This window comes from Chenopodium album, chromosome 26 (genome assembly GCF_948465745.1).
Source record: "Chenopodium album chromosome 26, dcCheAlbu1.1, whole genome shotgun sequence".
NCBI lineage: Eukaryota > Viridiplantae > Streptophyta > Magnoliopsida > Caryophyllales > Amaranthaceae > Chenopodium > Chenopodium album.
This window is the reverse complement of record NC_137859.1, coordinates 7,753,534-7,777,307: the sequence shown is the minus strand read 5'-3', so window position 1 is coordinate 7,777,307 and position 23,774 is coordinate 7,753,534. Positions and strand designations below refer to the sequence as shown.

The following is a 23,774-nucleotide window of genomic DNA, read 5'->3' as shown; positions in this document are numbered from 1 at the left end:
TATTTTTGTATTGTCTTAGCTTTACCCCCTTTCTCTCTGCTCCATCTACACCATCAGCCCATCTTTGTCAACACCGCACAACCATACGAACCACTACCACGACCACCGCAAGACCATTGACACCACCACCACGACCATTAATACCACCGCATGACCATTAGCACCACCACCACGACCATTAATACCACCGCATGACCATTAGCACCACCACCACGACCATTAACACCACCGCATGAGCAAATTCCTTTCCCTAAAGGATTAGTATGGGCCCAATTTACATGCTTTACAACTAGGTGTCTTTTGTTTGGCCTGCCGGATTAAACCCCCGAAGGTGGTCATGCAACGGTGGTTGTGCAAAGGAGAGAGACTGAAATATTTTGGGAGGGGAGGAGGGAGAAGGAATTGCTTTTGGAGGGGAGGAGAGAGAAACATATTAACATTAAAATAATAGAATCCAGCTCTCATATTTGCAAAACTGCCACTATATTAACATAGTTGGTTAATATGGCATATTAATCTAGCACACCTCAGTCAAAATAGCCCTTTCTAAAGTTTCTCTTGAAGGCTTGCCCACTCCCAGACTTTTCTCTCAAAGTCTAGCTTATCAAATGCAACAGATGCCCTCAATCCCACTACGACCACTATCATATACCATGCGCATTACCCCCATGTGCAGAGGAAGCATTATATAAGAAGTGGCAGAACCATAGAAGCATTAGTATAAGTAAATTCGAAAGTAAAAATAAGTCATTCAACGACTTACACCTAATGATATCCGATATTCCTAGCAGCGTTCTAATGGTGTTTTAAGAAAAACAGAATTATTATTTAGTGATTGTGAGATTTGAAGTGTTTGGGGACCAAAAATTTTCCATTTTCGAGTTGGCCCAAATCTTAAATACAATGTTCAATTCAACAGCCTGTCTTAATCAGTCTCCTACTCTTGAATTGTGTTACACTTACTGCAGCTACAGAAGATTTCTCTCTCCTCACAAGTCTATTTCGCACACCACCTATTCACTCTTTCTTCTTTTCCAAACTCACTCTCTATCCTCTACCAGAATCAGCACATGCTCGGTGCCACCATTCACCAACGCAGAAACTATAACTCGCTATCCTTGTAATGACCCAAGGAAGGCCACGTGTACGCTTGCAGTATGCTAAGACAAAACCAGGGGAACAAGAATGATGAGTAAACATCAAAGAAGCTGCAAGACAACAACCAGCCACCCACTCACAAGCCACAAGACAACAAATAGAATTGTCCAAGGGAATGAGTCCACTGTACATAAAGAGAGAGAAGGGGTTGTGAATAAAATTATTAAGACTTGTGAACTAAAGCCGCTATTAGAGATTTGCAGCCTATAGCTGCTAGGTTCTATAAACCCTATTGCATTTTAATCAAAGTTTCAACATCTCTCTTTATTTTCTGTTATTTGATGTGTAGGCAAAATCAGTCAGTCTTGAATCAATTACAGTCCTCTCATTCTGCGCAGCAGCCACTCACCCATGGTAGCCATCGCCAACTCCTCCATCCATATTTCAATGACATGAAAGCAAGTTAGACTTAATCGCGGCTGGAATTCTTCATATGCTAGGTTGGCAAGTACAAATCACTAGTTCCAATTGAGATTTTAGCCAGATTTTTTAAGTTCATCGGCCTTTGATTTTATAAAAATAGGAAAAGTCTTGTCAGAACTCTATCTCTACGGTTTTACAGCTGTCATTAGTATGGCATTAAGTCCAGTGAACTTCAAATGTCAAACCTCTTTATTCTCCCTAAAACAAAAGGAACAGATGAAAACACAGTGAATTATAAAATGACAGGTTTACAAGTCTTAGTTTTTCCAAAACAGATATGAAAGCAACTTAGACTACCATTATTACATGATTCCCAATCAAATAAAATAGATATGGGCATACCTCAGAATTTTGTCGATCAAAAGCCATCAATCTGCAAGGTAACATTAATATTTGTTAGATGAACATCATATCATATAGTAATCGTAAGCCCATTATATTCAATATGTCCACTTAAGTCCAACAAAATAAACTACTATATAAAGAGAGTACTAAATTAACAACAAACTTTAAAAGGTCGGTAAATTAATGACCAAAAACTCCTAGGTGAACAACTTTTGTTTTTTGTCCATTTGGACAACCAACATCCATTAATTAATGATTAAAAGCAGTTAAACAGTTTCTAACAGGAACAACAATTAGCAGCTATAAATCACTTTTCTTTTCATTTTTGTTTTTGTAAGGTTAAAGTTGCCATTTAGTCAAACCTGATTTTTCACTTCTCTTTATATCTCTGAGCCCCCTCTTTAAAAAAAAACAAAATAATAATAAAAATAATAATCAAACTGAATTTCTATCCTAGCCCCCTTTTATAAAACTTCAAAAAATTGAATTTATATCCTCCCTAATTAGGTTTGCACTGCCCTTGTTCTCTTCCTCCCTATATATACTCTCTTCCTTTGGTTTCTTCTCCTTTCTCTTGAATTTATAAATTCAATTTGTATAAAATTTCAAAAAATTGAATTATATCCTCCCTAATTAGGAGGTGAGTTAGAGTTTCAAAAGAAATAAATTAATTAATTAATTAAAAAAAGAAAAGAAAAGAAAAGACGCAGTGGAATTTCAAGAAAAGGGCAAATAATTCTAGAGGGAAGAGCTTCTCTCTCGTGAATTTATTTCTTATCTGAACTAGTTTGAGCTTACTTTGTCAGGAAAGAAAAACGAAAACAAACTTATGGAGTTGAAAAAATAGCTAATTTTGTCTGGATAAAAAAAGAGTACTCGTCAAATAAAATCTTATTTTGTCTGAAATTGTCAGAGAAAAAAAAAAAAAAAAAAAAAAAAAAAAAAAAAAAAAAGGGCCTTAAAGTACAGCAGTCATTGCAGCCCACTTCATGAGGAGCTAGTAAAGAATAAATAGGCCTAAATATATAATTTTAATATGAGCTCTTCAATATAGGTAAATTTGAACAACTATTTATGCTCCGTGTTGTATCGTCTTTCATATTTCATATAATGGGTCAAATAGCATGTCTTGCAAACAAAATTAATTTTTCTAATCTAAAATGGCTTCTGTAGAAGAAAAACACGAAGACACAACACCAAAGCATGCACACACAAGCATATCAACCAAATAGTAAGGAGAATTCTAATCAACTAGAAGTTAACATATAGCAAAGAAAGCATATACAAAACCACAATGTCAGGTAGGAACCAGCAGATCACACCTTCTTGTTCTGGAAGATGCCATATTCTTCACAAAGGCTTCAGGGAAGCTCTCAAAACGTTTATGCACCATATCAATTGAACGTATCTGCAATAGAACGACATGATTTAGCAAGGAACATGTAAATTGGATCAATAAGTGAAGCACAAAAAGACAAAGGGCATTAAAGCCTTAAGGGAATAACATTTAATATTGTTTTATAATAAAAGAGGTTTTTAGGTTGAAAAAAATGGGCACTGTTTAGGATGCAGCAGTCTTCATTATCCAGAAACCATTTCGTGTAAGAAAAACAAGAATCATCGAACAAAAGAAAACCTCGCCAAGTCGAGCTCGTGCACCCATCACACCACCCACAAGAGCCGATAAAAGCGTGTACCATATGTGAATATCCATAAGATATATCTGCAGTAGTGTCCAAGTGGAGGTCAGCATAAAAGGATTACAAGTTGCAGAACACAGTACACTAAAAGACTTCTGTCAATACTCATAACATATAGCAAAATTATAATAGCTGGACAAAAACACATTAACAGAAAATCATACAAACTTTTTAATACTCTATGTTGGACTTCAAAGATATATCTGTCATACAAAAATTACCAATCCTCCCCTCCAACAGAGCATGAAACCCATGCCATTACTTCCTTCCACAAGTTAATTGTGCAATAATTCTGATTCTGGAGCTTATATAATTTGCAATGTTTATCCGAAGAGAAAGGCTGTAGTTGCTTTACACAAGACTAGTTCAAAGTTGCAGCTGGGGTGTGAGAGTTATGCTATCATCAATGCATCATATGTAACACCCTTACTATTTTAGTACTCTATCTATATATTTTATACAGAAAAGTTTAGTTTAGTTTTTATTTCCTTTCAAATTTACAATACGTTATTTTCTACTTTAAGTTTCGACGACAAAACTTGTTTTAAGGAGGGTAGATTGTAATACCCTATATTTTTCTATTTTAAGTTTCGGGGACGAAACTTGTTTTCAGGAGGATAGATTGTAATACCCTATATTTTTCTATTTTAAGTTTCGGGGACGAAACTTGTTTTAAAGAGGGTAGATTGTAATACCCGTAAATTTTATATCTTATATTATATTAAAATCAGATTTTATTTCATATCTTTTATATTATAAAATATTTATTTGATAACATATTTTAATTTATATGGACTCCACTTATTTGTTTTTGTATATAAACTACGTTAAACCCTAATACTCTCTTTAGTTATTCTAATATTATTATTACTATTAAATAAAAAAGGAAAGCAGTCGCAGCCGTTTTCAATTTGCCGTGATATTCATTAACCAAACCCAAAGATTGATTTCTTGTAAAAAAAATTTCTATTTCACCTCCATTATCTTCTTATCATTTTATAAAGATTCCCACCATATGCTCGTGTAAGGAAGACTACGTATTGCTACGTTGATTGTCGTAGTTCTATCGTATTTATTAGAAGGTAATCACACGAAACTTTTATTAGAGATGTTTGTATTACATTTCGTACTATTGTGTGCAATTTTACAACTAGTTATTAAATATATGATCAAGTTTCGTATGTGTATGGGTTAATATGTCGTGATATATAATTTAAATGTCGTATTATTTGGTTATATTATTAATTATATTGATTGTGTTATTATTTCTAGGATTTTAAATGTTGTTTCTATAGAGAGTATTGTTTTATTGAGGTTTTAGGTTGCTAGTGCGGAGTATTATTTTCGGGTTGTGAGTTAATTATATTTGGGTGCTAGTATTACTGCCCTAAGAGTTGAGATACTTATGAATTGAATTGTCATGTTATTTGGGAATATGTGCCATTGTTGAAATATTATCTATTAGTTTGTGAATTATATTTTATTCTTGGTTTGAGGCTGGCGTTTATTACCTTAGTCCTTGGCATGTTGGTAAAGAGATAACGATCATAAGTAAAGAATGAGGTATAATCTTTATTAATATTTTTCTATGGTTCCCTACGGTGGGATTTGGCCCTATGTGGTCTAGTTCAAGGTGTTAAAGTATTCAAGTTTTTATACTTGTTGGTTTGTTAATCAAATTACCCCATGTCCAAGGCTAGGCATTGAACAAAGAGCATGGCGCACTTATGAGATATATGAGTTAATTGAGTAAAGGTTCGTGTTATTATTCGAGGTTGGGTTTGACAAAGGTTATTTTCATAATACAATGTGTAATGTAGTTTTGAACTACATTGTTAATTGAACCAGTAATGTTAATCATTCCATAATTCCTTGTATACTGATATTTGGTGATTGCTATGCTGACGTGTGTGTTTGTTTTGTTGTGCTACCTGTGTTTGCGGCCATATCTTTTTCTTATGGTGGCCCTGCGACGATTTATTTGATTAGTATGCTATAACGAGTTTGTAAAGTTGTATAAATAGCTCGACTAATTTATTGGGTTGTAACTATTGGAATTTTATAAGCCTTAACACTTGACAGGTTAGCGAGTGTGGCGGTAATACTTCCGATTTAGGTGTATGCTTCCGCAGTTTTATTTTTCATTTATTTATTTTTTATTATTAGCTAGTAAATCGGGGGTGTTACATCGTATATATTTATTCTCATGGAGTACCAATGCGGCTTTGGTTGTGATAATAGATTAATAGTAACAGTCATGGTAACAGAAATGATGCATTGTCATGGACCACAATGCAGTTTTCGCGACAGGATTTTTCACTATTGTAACTCTCCTCTGACATCACTTTCCAATAAACAATTTACCCCACTATCTTTTGTTTATGATTTTTTAAAACCCCAACTACCTACGTCTTTAAAATAAATAAATAAATAAAAATAAAAAAAATTCAGAGGGAGTATACACTGTTATACCTTACTCAATAGTCAAAACTAATTGTTACCTTACCAAACATAACTAACCACAAAGCAATAAAAAAAGACAAAACAAAAAACAAAAAAAACAAAAAGGCAATTTCGTTCATAAGGTGGATCTCTCTCCTGCAGTCTTCTCTGGAGTTTGGCTTGGCCATGTTTTCCATATATTGTCACCACAGTGCAAATAATTATCACATCAGTTCAGTTTTGCATTGTAAAGGACTTTCATTTGAACGAGCCAATTTCTTATGGTGTTTTTCCCGGAAATCTACGATCTAATCTGAATCAAACGTTCTAACCCCAGAACATTAAATCCCATGTTTCACTCAACAGTTAATTTTAATTCATGGATACCGTGAAAAATGGCCATTGTCTACCCAGTAATGGCTTTAAGCCCCTCATAGTCAAATCTAACTATTCTAATACATACAACTATAATAAAATCCTAAGACTATGGAAACAAATTAGCATGATTGCAAGATCCGCGATCAACACATCATTTTGTTTTCTACAACAACAAAACTGTTCCTGTGATTGCAACTAAAGCCGTAATTTCAAACCTTTTGTCGTGACCTTATTCTAGTTATGCAATGTTTAGAATTTTCTTTTTAAAACCAAGGTAGGAATAGAGGAATCGGGTAATGTTAGAAAGGGGGAGAGGGGAAATACACACGACTCAACATCAGCTTGTACTTGTTTTGACTTAACTATCTCCTCATTTACTCTCTTTCCTTATATACCTTTTCTACCCTATTTGAGATCTACATACTATGCAGTAGATACATGTGTCATATACATATGAGGAAGAGATCGATTTTATCTTCAACAAGTTTGATGCAACTTTCCTCTGATTTGTACTGTAGCTTTTCACTTTTTTTAATTAGCTTTTAAATGTATAACTAAAGAAAGAATGAAGAGTATCCAAACTAGAAATTTGCATTATTTGAAATAACAGGAAATCATATAATTGATTGGAAACATATAACCCAAATACTAATAGTCATTTATCCTTAGATTCGAATAATAAAGTCAACTAAATTACAACTTATGCCCCCAAAACACATAACAAACACAGCCTCCCAAGCGACCAAAAATTGAGCAATTAGTGAAGCATTTTGCGAATTAGGTAGCAGTGGCCACATCCCCACCAATTCTCGGTTTCTCTCCCATCCAGCACCGGCAAACAATCCCTTCACCCTATGGGTAAAGGTGTCGTTTCGGACAAGGGAAAGGGGAGAGGGAGACTGGGGGAGAGAGAATGGTGCTGAAGTCCTGCCGGTGGTAATAAAACTGAACTGGGATTAAGGGCCATAAAACTACAAACTACCAATTATAAGAACGCAAAGTGTCATGGTGACTTTGCATAGGCAGAATATATGCAGGGGTGTTTTTAAAAAAAAAAAAAAAAAAAAAAAAAAAAAAAAAAAAAAAATCAAATAAAGGTTGGTAATGGAAATTAATGAATAACCCCTCGCTTAGAATTGCTTTTATAAATGTATTATATTCTAAAAACTCTGGTAATCTCAATCCCAAATAGTTTCAAGGTACTGTGTGTCCTCTGTCCAAAAAAATTATAACACTTCAGCTACTGGAAAGTTCCAAACAAACACACATTACACTATCAAGCTAATTTATTTTCTCTAAGGGTCTTCTCAAATGAGATTCTCAATTATCTCCTTCATAATGTTGCAATTACTATAAAACAGAGCAAAAAATAAAGACAAAAGAACACGGAATGTAAAAAGGAACTTACAGCAATGACAGGAGCCCATAGACTTGCTACAGTAAGCGCATTATAATTATCTGGAAAATAAAGCACAAGAAATGCGCATCAACAAAAATAGACTTCATTTGAGAGGGGGGGGGGGAGTTGCAGGCAAAGCACGTTCTTACGCTTTGAGACAAAATCATGCCATGAGTATTGATCGAATCGAATCTGCACAATAATTCTTGTAGGCTCCACTAAAGGCTTAATCTGCAAAATTACCCACATATATATATATATATCTTAGGAAATTTGTTAGACAAATAAAGTGAGAAATTATTATAGATTAATGGTAATAATGTGGCAAAGATTAATGGTAATTATGTGAAAAATGGTTGTCAAAAAAAAAATGACAATTTGAAATATTAGAGAACAAACAAGTACAATGATGTCCTCGTCTGAAATATAAATAAAGTTCAAAGAATACATACTAAAATTTGCCAGGTTCATAAATTTTTAATGTTATTTTACTGCTCAAGTAATATAATAATAGTATTTTCAAAATTTTAGTCTTGTATGAACTTTCAATTAGTAATCTTAGAACCAAATGTTCATTATTGTAAAGCTTTTATTAAATCTACACCAGTATGCACAACCTAGTTCCAGGATCAGGATATAGTCTTTACTACAATAGAAATTGAAAAAGACCAAGAAACTTGCCTGGAGAAAGTAAGCAAACGTAAATTTGCTTGCAAAGATCACCAACCAATAGACAACATATCTGAATAAATTTGAAATAAAGGGCATATGAGTCATCCAAGTAAAACCTCTTACAGAAAAAAGTGACTTCAAAATAACAACGTAGATTAGTCAGGAGAGAGCCAAGCTTCAAAAGGATCAAAAGCAAAGAGAGCTTCAATCACAATGTGGATACCACAGTAACACCTTATGGACTTGCAAAAAGAATAAGACACTATAGCCCGCCAGAAGACAACACTGATTCTGCAGTAACTTACATGATCAAACAAAATGTTGAGACTGCTTACTTCTAATAGAGTTAAGAATTGCAGGATAGGAAATAGAATAATTTTTTTTTCAGATTTTAGTTGAAAGACCAATAATTCTAGAGTTGTACAGAGCTGAAGTGAGCCCATACAGCCAGTAGAGCTCTAAGAGGCAGATACAAGCTTATACATGGTCGATAAAGAATAAAGCGAATATACAGCCCATGTGGCCGGCATAAAGCATAACTTAGTCCAAAAGCAATCCTTTATGCAACAGAAAATTAAAGGATGTGCCTGATATATGCAAACAATACTCATATATTCTTGATCACAACATGCAAGGATATGCCAACATACAAAGAGCATAAACGATGCTCAATATTAAAGATTCAACATAGCAAGTTGGCGTAATTTAGCATAATCAGAGATTGTAGATCAGAGGAAGACAAAACCTTGATTTCCTCTTAAAAGGAACAACCCCAAAAACCTGCTTTCCAAAATTAGAGTTTGAGGGCATGAAATCCCAAAGTATAAAATTTGAATATCATAAAATAGTGTTGATCATGCCATGTATCTGAGAGTAAATACGATGAGTGGGGGAGGGAGGGCACAAGAAAGCATGCAAATCACAATAAGTATTTAAGAACAACTTGAAGGAAACAAAAAATTAAAAATATAAGATATAAAAAAAGGCGCCTAGGAAAACTCTTATGACTCATTTAACAGGGCAACGAAGTTGGCTTCAAAGCCCCTTCAGAGGAGATCTATTGTAGGTTATCTGATTTTGCGGGTTTATACTAGAAATAAAAGCAGGTAGCATCATAGCATGGTAAGCAAACCTGGCATAATCTATTGGCTTTTCATAGAGACCACGTCCAACATAGTATCTTTCCTGATAACAAAGAGCATTTATAAGTGAATGAACAGGAAAAGCCAGCTCATATGTGACAAACCAAGACTTACCTGATAAATCCATTTAAAAAATTGAAAGAATGACTGATCGGACTTTTTAGACAATGTATGACAGGCAGGAATTTTCAATAATACACCAAAAATAAACCGCACTCCAGCATAAGCACCAAGCATAAGAATATAAATGCGGAAAGATGACGAATTAGTTTGCTGCTTGCTCCAATCCTGCAGAACCCTCCTATATTTCAATTCACAAATAGGCAGAATCAGAATGCAAACATTTTACGGAAAAATTTAGCAGCCAAAATTGAGAGATTCACACTCACAGATAGAAATAGATAACAGCAGCAGTGCTTAAACTCCACCAAAAGAACCTAATAATAAGCCTTGAAATTGCCATGCCTCTTGCAGTTGTGTACGCACCAAACATAAGCAGAACATCCAAGCAACCTATAGTCACAAATTTTTACAATTTTTTACTTGAATGAAGAGAAAAGAAAAGCTGCACAATGTAAAAAGAACTTGGATTGAAATAAGAGTAAGCTGATAAAATACTAACTCTCCACAAAATTCATGACAGCATATGTTGGCCCAACACTTAGTAGGATCTTAAATGTCTTCAGATTCAGCTTATCAGTAAATGCTATAATCGTTAAAACCTGAAAGGGTAACAATACATATTTTCTCACACCATGAACAACCTGCAATAGAAGAATACCTAAGCTGAATGTGGAAACAAGAATCCAAACCTGGAACATTATAGCCAAAAATATCCACATCCGATGAAAACTACGATACAAGTGGAAAAACGTCCGATGCTCAACAAAACTGCTTTTAGCAGTCTGCAAAATAACAAACAGTAAGATACACGCATTAACAACACATAATCAGAACGAAAACAAAAATCAATAAACACAAATAAGGAGTATTACATTGTTATGTCCTTTTTCCTTTGACCAAAAAGACCCTGAGATCTTTCATAGAAGAAGAAAATTTGGCTGGAACAGAATGCTTGGAATTTATAGGTAGTTTTTGGACATGATCAATGTGGGATTGAGGAAGTTACTAACATTATACTACCTCTGTCCCCTTTTGATAGTCCCTTATGGGCATTTTCCACAAGAATCAATAAACACAAATAAGAATAGTAAAAGTAAATTGAAAAGGTAAATTAACATTGGATATGCAAAAAAGTAGAGAGAGAAAGTAATAAAAGTACATAGGAAAACAAAATTTACATGGGCAATTTAAATTTGCACAAATATTGTTGCAAATTGGAGGAAATTTTGGTAAAAAAAATTAATATTAATGGTTGTTGGAGAAAGCAAATGGGGTGAATATTTTGGGACTAAAATTTGCCCATAAGGGACTATCAAAAGGGGACGGAGGGAGTAAATAGAATAAAGCAGCTGGAGATTATAAACTTATTTATTGGGAAATTACAGCAGAACTGAGAAAATTTGTAACAAGTATCTCAATATTTTCCTTTAAAAGGACTGTCTCCTTGCAGTAATTCTCTCTTCGTCATAACAATAAATTTATAATCCCTTACCTTTTAAAAAGTATGAGAAAACACTTATGAATAATGTAGGGACAATTATATCCTTCCCAACCTTTTAAAAAGTATGAGAAAACACTTATAAATAGTGTGTGGACAATTATATCCCTATACCTTTTAAAAAGCATGAGAAAACACTTATGAATAGTGTGAAGACAAATATATCCTTCCCTACCTTTTAAAAAGTTTTTTTAAAAAAAAAAAAAAAAAAAAAAAAAAAAAACCCACTTATGAATAGTTTGAGGACAATTATATATCCTTAAAAATATTTCTTTACCTATACGCCCCAATTAATATGATGTTAATTACCTCTAAACTTTTTATCGTGTTACTTAAAGGTTACTCCCTCCGTCCATTACAGGCAAATATACCATTTAGGGTTTCCCAAAATGTTCTTCCTATTACTAAAAATAACACTCAATCATTACTTACTTTTTAGCTTTTCCATACAAATTACACACACCCCTAAAAAATCATTACTTACATTTTCTCTTTTTCATACATAATATACACATACCTATTTACCTATTTAACTATTTCCCCTTAAAAACAACTAAAAAAACTGCTCGAAAATGATTAACTATGGTGCGCGCATCGCGCAAGTTAGCCACCCTAGTGAAACAGAAATTAACAATAAAAGGACTGGACTTTTCCTCCGGGACAGGTAAATAAAAATTTGGTCAAAATCATACCGGGACAGAATTACATTGAGCTTAAGCACCATTCATGTGAGGAAAGAAAAAAAATTTGAGCACTTAAATCCAATATCATATAGAATTATATACAGCTAATAACACTTCAAAATTACAAAATATACATATTATAAAAGTTTGATACAAATAATTATACATAATGCAAAAATATAAATATCATACTAACCCTTTTCCGTTTATATGGTTTTCTCAAAAATGCTGAATTCTCCTTCATTGGCCATCCTAACTCAAAGCATGTTGGCGACCTAAGAAAGAAAGAGGGATAAGAAAATTATAACAATGTCAGTGGTTGTGGCATCACAGATGACAAGAACTTAATTAAGGATATAACAAACCAGAAATATTCATTAAAATCGTCATAATTTCTCCATTTTGAATGTGCTGCTCTTCCATCGTTATTTCTTTCAGCTTCCTGCCAATCAATATATTCAGGTTTTATAAAACCATACAAAATTAATGCTTTGGATACAAATTTGAAACAGTTCTGGATCATTGTGGAACCTAGTCCCAGTCTAACAGAGCTGATTATATTGTCAGGCTCATACAGCTACATTTGATAATCTAATAAACAACAAGAACACATGTTTATACCAACAGATTTATCACCCCTTGACTACAGAAAAAAATGGCAGTAAGGGTGAAGAAGCCACTTATTTTCCAAAACTAAGAGAAACAAAATAGGATATTTCAACTAGTAATACTACCTCTGTTCCTAAATGATGGAATGATGGAATTACACAAACTGTCGCAACAGACACCAAGGAGAGTAGGAGAGAGAGTTTAAAGACCAAGAATGTGTAATACTAAGGAGAGTGTATAGTAGTGAGGCTTTTACAAGAAAGTAAGAGAGTTGTAACTTGTAAGTGGGGTTTAAATGTTTTATTGTTTTTTAAAAATAAAATTAAAATGTTGCCAAAAAAAGGAATAACTGACCAGAACTATTATATCGTATATAGGTTTTATAACTTTCTCTAAAAAGTTGACAGAACCATTTTCCAATTTACAGCTATCAGCAATATATGCTTCTCCATGGTCTAATATTGAATCTAACTCCTTCGCCATCTGCAGACACCAATTAAAAATATCAATCTACAAAGTTCAAGGATAGCAGAGTGGGAAGAATAGTTGCAACAATCAATAAGGCAGATAAACAACTCAAGGGTAGAAGCTTACATTGTGGAAAATGTAGCATATGCATTCAGGAAGAAAGCGAACATTGGCAGCCTCCCCCCAAATGAGAAAGTACAACGAAACTAAAATAAGCTTTCTCTCCCGAGTAATTGCATCAGAACTGGAAGAGAAACCAAGAAAAGAAAAAAGAAAGAGATAATGTCATTAATGAAAAAAGGATAGTTGGACCCCATGGCCCATGAAATACAAAGGAAAAGCAAACAAGGTCTCATAATTACAGCAGGTTGCACAACCTATTCCATGCAATCCGTATCCGCAAATACTTGCACCATTTAAAATAATTGTCCAGCACTTTCTGGTAAACTTCATATACAGCTTTCTCATCTATTTTCTGCACAGGGAAAAGAAAAAAAATCAGCAAGCAACACAAAAAAGAAAATAAACTTGCAATAAAACGCCTCAAGAAAATGTAAGCACACAAAGCTAAAAATCAAACAACCTACCACAAGTCCACAACAATATTCACACTCAGCATACGCAATTGCAACATTATAAAAGATCAAGGCATTAAACAATAAATATCATTATAAAGCAAAATGTGAAGAAAGCAAGTCATAGAAAACACCTTCGCTGACATTACAAACGTGGGAGAAGAGGTCAACCATCTATTTTACATGGACAAGGGCACGAGTATTAATGAAAGGTATGAATCTGAATGCCTGATAAGACGATTCTTAAAATTTGGATAAGAGACCATCGTCATAGTTTTAAACACGAATAAGGCATTTTAAAATTATTTATCTTTTTTAGCGAGATTAATAAAAAAAAATATATATATATAATGTGTATTGTTATAATACGAAAAATCAATGGCAGGGTGGGAGGAATCTGCATGTTCAACTGTGGGTGGGTGCAAGAAAAGACAGATAAAGTTAGTGAAAAGATTTCATAGTGGGGCGTGAAACAGGTAAGGTAAGAAAATGGATTTATCAAAGATGATAAAAGTAAAAGTTAGTCGAACTTTTTTTAACACCCCGATATCAAAAAAAATGAGTAGGTACTTTCGAGAACAAAGGGAGTACATATCACTAATTTATGGGTAATTACAAAAACAAAATGAAACAAGCTTCATAATTCTTTTATCAAAACTTTGTAAGCTTCACCAAAATCAATTCAATTTGATTTTGGAAAATTCATAGTTTCAATTCAAGATATACTTCAGAAATTTCTCAATATTAAACCCTAATGTTCAGATGGTGAAAGAGCTTTACATTTATAATTTCCATTTCCCACAGTCAGAGTATGCAATTTCTGTGATAAGAATTTAGAAACTATGTTACTCACACTCGGGTACCCACATCCGTGTCCCAGTGAACAATTTACATAGATTTAAACAAAAATGAAGTGTCCAAATGTCCTAACCAAGTGTGAGATTCAAGGGTCTATTTAAGCTAAATGAGATAAAACGAAGAGTTAGAGTAACATAGATAGTAAGCATGAATGTTGGCAAGCAAAGAGAAATCTTGATGATTTAAAGATCCCATGCTTCAGACAATACTCTCTCTCTCTCTCTCTCTCTCTCTCTCTCTCTCTCTCTCTCGGAGAAGGCTCTCGTGAGAACTCTGAAAACACTTTTTATGTTCTAAATTTTTACTCGTATGTTCTAAATTTTAGTTTTGATGTTCTAAACTTTTTCCAAAGGTGTTCTAAATTAAATCATGTGTTTTAAATTATTACTGACATGTTCTAAACCATAAACTAGTTAAGTTTGATGTTATAAATTTTAATAATTTGTCAATAATTATACTTATACTTTTCTTCAATATCTTTCAACCAGTTATACTCGTAAAAGGCAGCAGCAAGAACCAAATCAATCCCTCCCCCACAAGATAAATATAAGCACAAATAAAATGCCAAAATAGCAAGAGCTATACATAAAAAAAAAAATAAAATAATAATTAATAAATAAATAAATAAATAAAAAGAAAAAAATTTGAAAGTTCAGACATAGCATACTCCAAACAAACAAAGATACAAAGATACTCACAGGATCACGCTCATCTGGGAGCCCAAGATGAGATTGTGCATTTGCAACTAAAAGGATAACATTTTCACGTTGATTTCTTATGTTGTCCCTCTGCAAAAGAGAAATTTCAGGGAAACAAATGCATAAGTACAATCACCATTACAAAGAATAGAAAATAGGCACAAATCACGTTGTAATTTTAACTCATACATAAGAGTATATAATTGCAACACTCAAGACTTTTCGTTACAAATATACAAGCTTAAAATATAAAAAAGTCCAGTTTTAAATATAAAGGCAGTACAGAACATCTATCAGCATTTCAAGCAAAATGTTACTTCTTTAAACCACAAGTATCTCTCAAGAAAACTAAGACAAGCTGTTCCATTAATTAGTCCATGATGCAAATCCAAAAAAAATACTAAACTCCTTTGCATGTCACCCAAAAACATGTTTACCACAAAACAACTAACCTCAAACCTTCATAATAACTCTTGAACTAAGAAGGATAAAACTCATAAAAGGCATATTTGCAACCTCAACATAGTTTGAATTAACACAATAGGTATACCTTATGTAAACCAAAACAATCAAAACAGCAGATTTCCCAAGTATGCCATATTTTAAACTTTTAAGGATAAATAACCACGTGAAAACCTCAGGAGATAAAAATGTATATCCTTTTATCCGCCATTTTATTTCAGTTACTTTCTCAAAACTTCAAGGCAACCTTCAGATTTGACCTACAATCCAATAACAATTAAAAAAAGGGGGCTTTGACGTCTATTCCATGGTGGTCAGTGGTCACTTCATAACCCCTTTGATCACTAATATCTTGTAATGGACCAAACTCACCGCCCCCTACTCAAGCAGTCAAGCCCAAACCGCCAATCAGAGTACACTATCAGAGAAGGGGGAAAGCAGAGAACACCCAAGCACCGTTGGGACATGAGGACAAAGCCAAAAGTTCTCAATGAGGGAGGAGCAACACCAAGTAGTGGAATGACAATACTAGCAGCAACATTAGTAGAAGACAAAACTAATGAAGTGGCAGTAGCCTAGCTTTGTATATATAAGAATGTTTGTCTTGGAGAGAAAGCCATGAGATTTAGACTATTGTAATTGAGGGTAGTATCCTTAAGATACTTTGGAGAGTGGTAGTCTGGAGTTACCAACTATCAATCAATCTTCAACCTTTTGACCCTTATTTTTTTTTTGTTCTTGCTTTACTGTCTTTGCTTAATATTTCTGTTCTTGCTTGTTAGATAGTGAGGGAGAGTAGTGAATCCTTCACAAGTGGTATCAAGAGTAGTGAATCCTTCACATGTCTTTCTTCAATCTTCTACCTCTTTTCGTTTTATGTATCCTATTCTCCATATAGTTTTACTAAACAATAAACAAACTAAAGCAATATTGAAATGTTGCACATTGAAAATGATGATTGCTCAAAAGAGCTATAGAGTAAGGAAATGATGAAAAAAGAAACTCTAATCATGTTAAGGGGCGAACAATGGAGGAAAGGACTGTTTGAAACAGTAAATATGTGGGCACGTGGCAGAGGGACAGAGAGAGTAACCTCATACTAATTAACAAACAACAAATAATACAAGGATGTTAAGCATTTCACGTTGTAGTTAAACTCAAAGGAGTACTGTGACCAAAAACACTGTAGTTAACTTAAACAAAACAGAAAAATACAAAAAAAAAATCTGAAAAAAAACCTGGAAACCAAAGGCATATTCCAAAAGATCGAACATGTCCACATCCCGATGGCCAGGAATCTTAAAAGCAGCAGGTAGTCTAGGGAAGCTTTCAATATACCTTACAGCAGATACAGCGCCTCTAACCTGATTCAAGCATGCAATATTTGGACTCAGTCATAACAACTTCCGCAAGACACTAGCACAGATGGAAAATTCAACCAAACAAACCAGAAAGATAACGAAAGGCTCAACAACCATCATAGACAAAAGTATAGGGAAACATTCTATTGGATACGGAATGTCATAACAGGAAACTACAAGAATTGACAAAACCTTTATCCTTGATGACAGGAAAATAAAGTAACTTTCTAAACAGACAAAAGAGCAACTAAAACATGTAACAAAATCATAGCATAAGGCATATGGATGAAAATAGATAAAGATAAAAGCAGGGAGACACAAGCACGGCACAATATGTAAGAAAAAATCTGTACAACTTCCCTCCAATATTATTTGCAAATTTTGTATATACATATATTTTTAATCAGTACAATATAGAAGCTATTGGAAAATAATTTTTGAAGTTGACATAACAAGATGGTTTTACATTTACATCCATGTAAAAAATGTAATCGGAAATCTATTTATTTTCCACATTAGAACCATTGACCTCATCTTTTCAGCATGTAGACAATATTTAAAAACATGCAGAAAATTAGAAACAAGACTAGAAGTCTTACCTCTGGGAAAGCTCCAATGGCATTAGTCAAGGAAGGAGCTTCTAAAGGAATAATGTTGTATGGTGTGAGCTCGCCAGACAATGTAGCATCAGATTTTTCTATTCTCCTTAGCTGCAATAGACCCAGCCAAAGACACAAGAGATATAAATTACGTAGTATAAGTATTGGCTCAAGGCAAGTAAAACTTAAGTTTTCAGGTAAGAAGTAATCATGAACTAAAGCTACATACAATCATACATAATGCCAAACTGAGAAAAGAAGGAAAAGAGACATGCTTCTGTTTATTCACACACGGTTCATAAGGACGAATAAAACTATAAAAGCATAACGATAAACCACAAAATAGAGACTTGGAAAAGCGAAAAAAAAAAAAAAAATTACTTGCCATTCGTACAACGCAAAACATGTAACATCATCAATTTTGACTGGCCACAAGGTTAAAAATGATTATCTACAAGTACAGAAAGTATTGATCCCAACAGCTCTGCTTCTCTAAAAGTGAGTATACAATCATCTAATCCTTCCAAGATATCGTCAAAGCAGAGAAGAACACCCTCTTTGACTATTAAATGGAGCACAATCAATTCAAACACAATGGTCAAAGGAGATTATAGATTTCTTGATTTTCTCATGCTCAAAGTCCTTTAAGTTTTATGATTTTCTAAATAATATGAACCTCTAGAAGAGCATAATTAACTTAACTCCATTAAAACTGGTCAATCAAATTTAGATAGTCGCCATTAAAACTGAAACTAATTCCCTACACAAAACCCATTATAACTTGGCAGCTAGCAATCATATAATTTCAAAAATTCACTACATAACTGCACTCCAAGTGCAGCTAACATTTATCTAAATTCACAAATCAGTACCAACCTTAAAATAACAGAAAATTTCTGATAGAAGGCTCATCAGGGTGGCATAAATGGTAGCCAAAGTGATGAAAATAGTGCTAAAGGAAAAGCGTTGCAAGTAATTAGAACACAGGAAGTATAATTTTTCATTTGGTGCATTATATTTTCTACTAAAAGCTATCTTCTTTTTTTGGTAATTGATACAGGCTATATTCATTGGTTCACTTTGTAAATACTGCAGAGCAAGTGCAAGCAATGAAGCAATAATATATAAAAAGAGTTATACAAATACTTAAAAATCAGGAACAATCCATAATTGAACCATACTTCCTCAAAGATTAATCTTCCCACTTCGGGAGCCGCATCCTTCGCCAATTCCTTCATCACTTCAACAAGAGCCCTCAATGTAGCGAAAACCTTCCTCATTTCCACCAATCTGAAACAGCAGAATATATAAATGTAGTTTCTCATCAAACTTATATAATATAATTCTACGTAAGATATAAAGAAAAAGAACTATCAAATCCATAACTAGCTAGTGCAGAAGTGAGGACCTCATTAGCTTCTAAAGATGTTCCAGATACTGAATTTCATGACTATAGAACACACGGATGTGCATGAAGCATTGGAAAATCAGAAACCAGATCAATGCTACCTAGTTTCGGTACAGATACACAATTAGCTATAATAAGAGGTTAAACATGTGTCCATCAATTATGTCAGTATAGCCTGTTTTAGTAATAGCTAATATTAAAACACTTTCACCATTTGGAGACAGGATTAGCAATTTAGGTAGCTATCCAGACTATTAGACGATGATTCGTGGAAATTTACTTTCAGCTTAAGTATTTGTAACAGATAGTCAGATACCTAACAGTCGAAATGACTATGGACATCGGCAAAATGGATAAGATCTAGAACAAAGATTCATAAAAGAAGGAAAGTAATTTCGTACAGCCCTCTATATCATAAGATAGAACACTTGTAGACATATCCTTAAATCTGCAGTTAAAAATTTTACCATGAAAAGCCTTTTGGAACCAATATTAATCAAATACTCACATCTGAGGCTGCACAACAGCCATTCATTACAAAATCAGCATGAAGCCTTAAGTTTCACTACATATAGTTTGAAGTTTATTTTAGGTAGAGATGCTAAGTTCTAGCACATTAAGAGTACTTTAGACAAGAATTATGCTATTCAAAACAAAACATAATGGTAAGGTGTTAACATTAACTTACTGAAGAATTCGTTACAAAATGCAAAGAGAACTAATGTGATCAAACTAGGGCCGGCAAAATCTGACCCGACCTGAAAACACGACCCGAACCCGACCTGAAAATAGCGGGTTAGGGTTGAAGTTTTCGACCCGAAAACTTAAATGGGTCGACACGAACCCGACCTGATTTTTAAATGGGTTAGGTTAAGGTTGGAAATCCTAACCCGAAAATGACCCATATAACCCGAAAAAAAAAAAATTCAGATCATTATAGGTAACCCAAACTCATTTAAGTTAACAAAAATATCTATTTATATATAAAAAAACCCAAAGAAAATCTTTAGCCCAGCCCAAATCGAAATGAGCCATCCTAATAAAACCAAAAACCCTAAACTCCTCCTTTCTTTTTCACTCCACTCAGCCGCTTCTCACCCTTTCTCTCTCTTAAAATTTCTCTCTCTTAAATCCCTAAACTACTCTCTAATCTTTTTCAACCCCTAAATTCTTCTCTAATCCTTGGATTTTCATCAATCTTTGCTTCATGTTAAACACTTCACCTTCTTCTCAACATCTACTTCATCATTTCAAGGTATTTGTTGTTTTATATGTATTTGTTTTATGAAAAATACGGTTTGGTCATGCTAAAGTACAGTTTTATATGCTAATAATAGATGTTATTTTACGATAAATTGTTGTTGATTTGTTATGATTTCTGTTGTTAATTGTTGTTTTGCATGTTTTTATACGAATTTATCATGCTAATTAATATTAGTAGTTGTTGTATTTATACGGTTTTACATATTGAAATTTTGTTCTTAATTATTGTTTGTGTTATTTTTTATGGCAGCAAGTTGCGGCTACTCAAATCCATCTTTCTTACAGAGAGGAGAAGATTTATTCCACTATGGAGGGTGGGCATAACCAAGAGAATTGAAGATTTTATTTAAATCACTATAGCTTTTAAAATTCAATTTGTAATTTGTTAAGTAGACTACTTGGTTTGTAATCTATTAAGTAGTTTTGTTAGACAATTTTGTTCAGCTTTGAATCTCTGTGTTGCTTGAGAATTTAAAATGCAATTGAATAAACTGCAAAAAAAATAATCTTTTCAATGAATAAATCAGATTGGCTGGGTTGACCCAACCCAAATAAATCAACCTTTTTTAAGACCTAAAAAAATTTTGGGTCAAATCAGGTCATTTTCGGGTGGACCCGAACCCGAAAAATTCAGGTTCAGGTTGAGGTTGAGGTTTTCAACCCGAAATGTTAAATGGATCAGGTTCAGGTTCAGGTCAGGGGGTAGCTGACCCAAAATCACCTAACCCGAACATGAACCCGACCCGATCCGATTGCCAGCCCTAGATCAAACTTAGACGCAAAGGAAAAATTAAACACAAAAGGCAAGATATGCACAAAAAAAAAGGAAATTAAAAAATAATAGAAGGGAAGACATTCTAGGTTCCATCCTAGTGGTTTTTAAGGTTAAACAATAAAATAGTAACTTTGTTTAACAATATATCCTAGGATTTTCTATCCTAAGTTTATGAGAATTAAGCAACATGATAGTATTCTTGATTAACATGGTTGTAGCTTGTGAATAAGCCATATGAAAAGCTGCAATCCAAAATAACTCCATATAAATTTATTAAGAGATAGATAATACACAATACAGGATCAAACACAAAAGCAGAAAATGAGTAATATACAAACATTCTATGAACCACATCGGAGTAAAAATCCCAATAGGCCAAGAAGCGATTAAAAACATAAAATATAACAAATCAGAGTAAAAATCCACTTACTCTCCAAAATTCGTACTAAAGACCCCAGATTCTCGCCAATTTTGTTCTTCACGTTGAATATCATCCACTTTATGCTTTCTCTTGTACTGGCGATAGAATTCCCATAGGCGTTCAACATCACGGTTACGATCTATTTGAGCTCCATCTCTTTTGGCAAGTTTTTGCTACAGAAACAAGCAATTTACAAAAAATTCAAACAATAATCTAGGACGAAATCTAGAGGAATACTTGCACATTGGGAAAATAAAAAAAAAATTTTAAAAAAAATAAATAATAATAATATAAAAAAAAAAAAAAAAAAAAGCCTCTAAAGTATAAACCATAAAAGCACCCCTAGGCACTAGCTTCAAAGATAAATTAGGTAGGAATTAATCTAAATACATACAATTGATGTAATACCTTAATGACAGCAATCAAACCAGTCTTGAACTGAAGGACACCTCTTCCTTCACTATTAGGATCCAGATTCTGTGCCATAGAATATGCCTGCTCACACACTAGAAGACAGTCCAAAGGTATTTACATTAAAACATCAGCAGGCAATATAGATTGTAGGCCAGACATTGCTGATTTTGCATCAAACTTGTGCCACAAGACCATGCTAATAATATATACGTTAAAGCAGTACTAGCTAGTAAAACTGTAAAAGCAAAAGGAACAGCATTACATCAATGGGAAATTCAATGCCATTCAGCATCTTACGCAAAAGACCTATGACAGCACTGAGCTAATAGTGCAGCTGCCTAGGCATTGTACAGCACCAACACAGTTACTATTTATTGACTGTTATATGATTTGGAGGTTTCAAAAATATGAGAACATTTTTGCATGTTTTCCCTTACATCAATTCCTACGTAAAATTTTTCTTGCTTTGAAATGTAAGGGAAGCAGTCTAAACAACACAATAAAATGAAAACAGTAAGAACTGATCAAACAAGTGCAGTAGCTTCCCAAATTCAATAATTTGAACGACAAAATAGTACATTTCATGCTATTAATTTATATACTATTATTAGCAAGCGCAAAAGAGGGTGACATCAAGGGGAAAACTACAATAATTTGCACATTCAAAAGCAGGTGGGGCTCTTTAACCATGATGTCTGTTATGTTACTGTAGAGGTGGAGACTAAGAATTGCATTCTTCAATTATGACATAAATATCCTCATAGAAAGCTCACAATGAGCCATGGTATAAAAACTCGGTTGTATCGTCGCGTTTCACCCGATATGTAACGAAATTTGAAGTTACCGAACAGAGATTTAGCGTGTTGTAACAAGGTATTAAAAAACACCGCATTTTTTACCGATACGGCCGATACACCTCCGAATCACCCAAGATATAGCTTGATTTCGCAAGATTAATCACTTAATTGAACATGTATTGCAGCTTCCATGGATGCGAACTGCTAGACTCCATTGTCAAGTTGTTGCAGACTCCAAAGAGAGAGAAAGAGGGACAAAATTAAAGGCTAAAATTGTGGGGTAGGTGAAGGGGGAGTTAGGTGGGACATCTGTCCACATGTTGTGGTTCCTTTTATTTACATCTTACTTATTTCTTGACTTTTTAATCCCACTAAGGAAGAAGTCACGTGATGATTTAGATTATTTCAATTTTCTTTTTATATTTTTAAATTCCACTACTTTCCTGACGTTATTTTTAGTTTTCCATTTCAATTGTTACGTTATTATACGAATAATGGAATTTAAGAAATAGATGACAATCAATTTAGTATTTAAATTTTTTTTTTTAAAATAAAACTTAAAAAACTCTAAAACAAAAATTCTACCGCGATGACAGATACCCGGTCCGCGATCAACGCATCATTTCCGATACCGCAACACCGCAACCTTTCCCGCGATCGCGACCGAAACCACATTTTTACACCATGCAATGAGCACAGAAATGATGCCCCATGTAAATTCAAAGTACTTATAATTATATGCGCGGCTTATAAGAGATATGTGGAGGATTTAGGTAGTTAGGCTATGTTTAGTTCACATGATCTCATCTGAATTTTTCTGATTTGGTATGATCTGATTTCCATATTAAACCAAACTTTGACTTAATTTGTACACTAATCCGTAAGATTTTAAAAGTGAATATATATATATATATATACACATATATACATAGATTTTATGTATATATGTATATATGTAGATATGTATATATGTATAGATATGTACATATGTATAGATATGTACATATATATACATATATACATATATGTACATATATATACATATATGTATATATATATATATATGTAGTTTAAGATATTCAATGATAATAAAAACAAATAAA

General features: G+C 33.5%; 1 protein-coding gene across 1 annotated transcript in view; it reads right to left on the bottom strand.

The window, feature by feature from the left end:
* The window catches only part of LOC145618038 (callose synthase 10-like), a 42,435-nt gene that overhangs the window by 15,703 nt on the left and 2,958 nt on the right, over positions 1 to 23,774 (bottom strand). Inside the window, exons 2-23 of the mRNA XM_081672816.1 lie at positions 21,869 to 21,966; positions 21,470 to 21,633; positions 18,775 to 18,883; positions 17,594 to 17,704; positions 16,872 to 16,997; positions 15,172 to 15,261; positions 13,418 to 13,515; positions 13,167 to 13,284; positions 12,927 to 13,055; positions 12,329 to 12,405; positions 12,160 to 12,238; positions 10,472 to 10,564; positions 10,282 to 10,381; positions 10,049 to 10,172; positions 9,774 to 9,960; positions 9,650 to 9,702; positions 8,527 to 8,587; positions 7,995 to 8,076; positions 7,855 to 7,904; positions 3,563 to 3,649; positions 3,249 to 3,334; positions 1,924 to 1,954 (exon numbers count right to left, since the gene is read on the bottom strand). Of these exons, the coding sequence (XP_081528942.1) occupies positions 1,924 to 1,954; positions 3,249 to 3,334; positions 3,563 to 3,649; positions 7,855 to 7,904; positions 7,995 to 8,076; positions 8,527 to 8,587; positions 9,650 to 9,702; positions 9,774 to 9,960; positions 10,049 to 10,172; positions 10,282 to 10,381; positions 10,472 to 10,564; positions 12,160 to 12,238; positions 12,329 to 12,405; positions 12,927 to 13,055; positions 13,167 to 13,284; positions 13,418 to 13,515; positions 15,172 to 15,261; positions 16,872 to 16,997; positions 17,594 to 17,704; positions 18,775 to 18,883; positions 21,470 to 21,633; positions 21,869 to 21,966 (2,153 nt within the window). The remainder of the gene's footprint in view (positions 1 to 1,923; positions 1,955 to 3,248; positions 3,335 to 3,562; positions 3,650 to 7,854; positions 7,905 to 7,994; positions 8,077 to 8,526; positions 8,588 to 9,649; positions 9,703 to 9,773; positions 9,961 to 10,048; positions 10,173 to 10,281; positions 10,382 to 10,471; positions 10,565 to 12,159; positions 12,239 to 12,328; positions 12,406 to 12,926; positions 13,056 to 13,166; positions 13,285 to 13,417; positions 13,516 to 15,171; positions 15,262 to 16,871; positions 16,998 to 17,593; positions 17,705 to 18,774; positions 18,884 to 21,469; positions 21,634 to 21,868; positions 21,967 to 23,774) is intronic.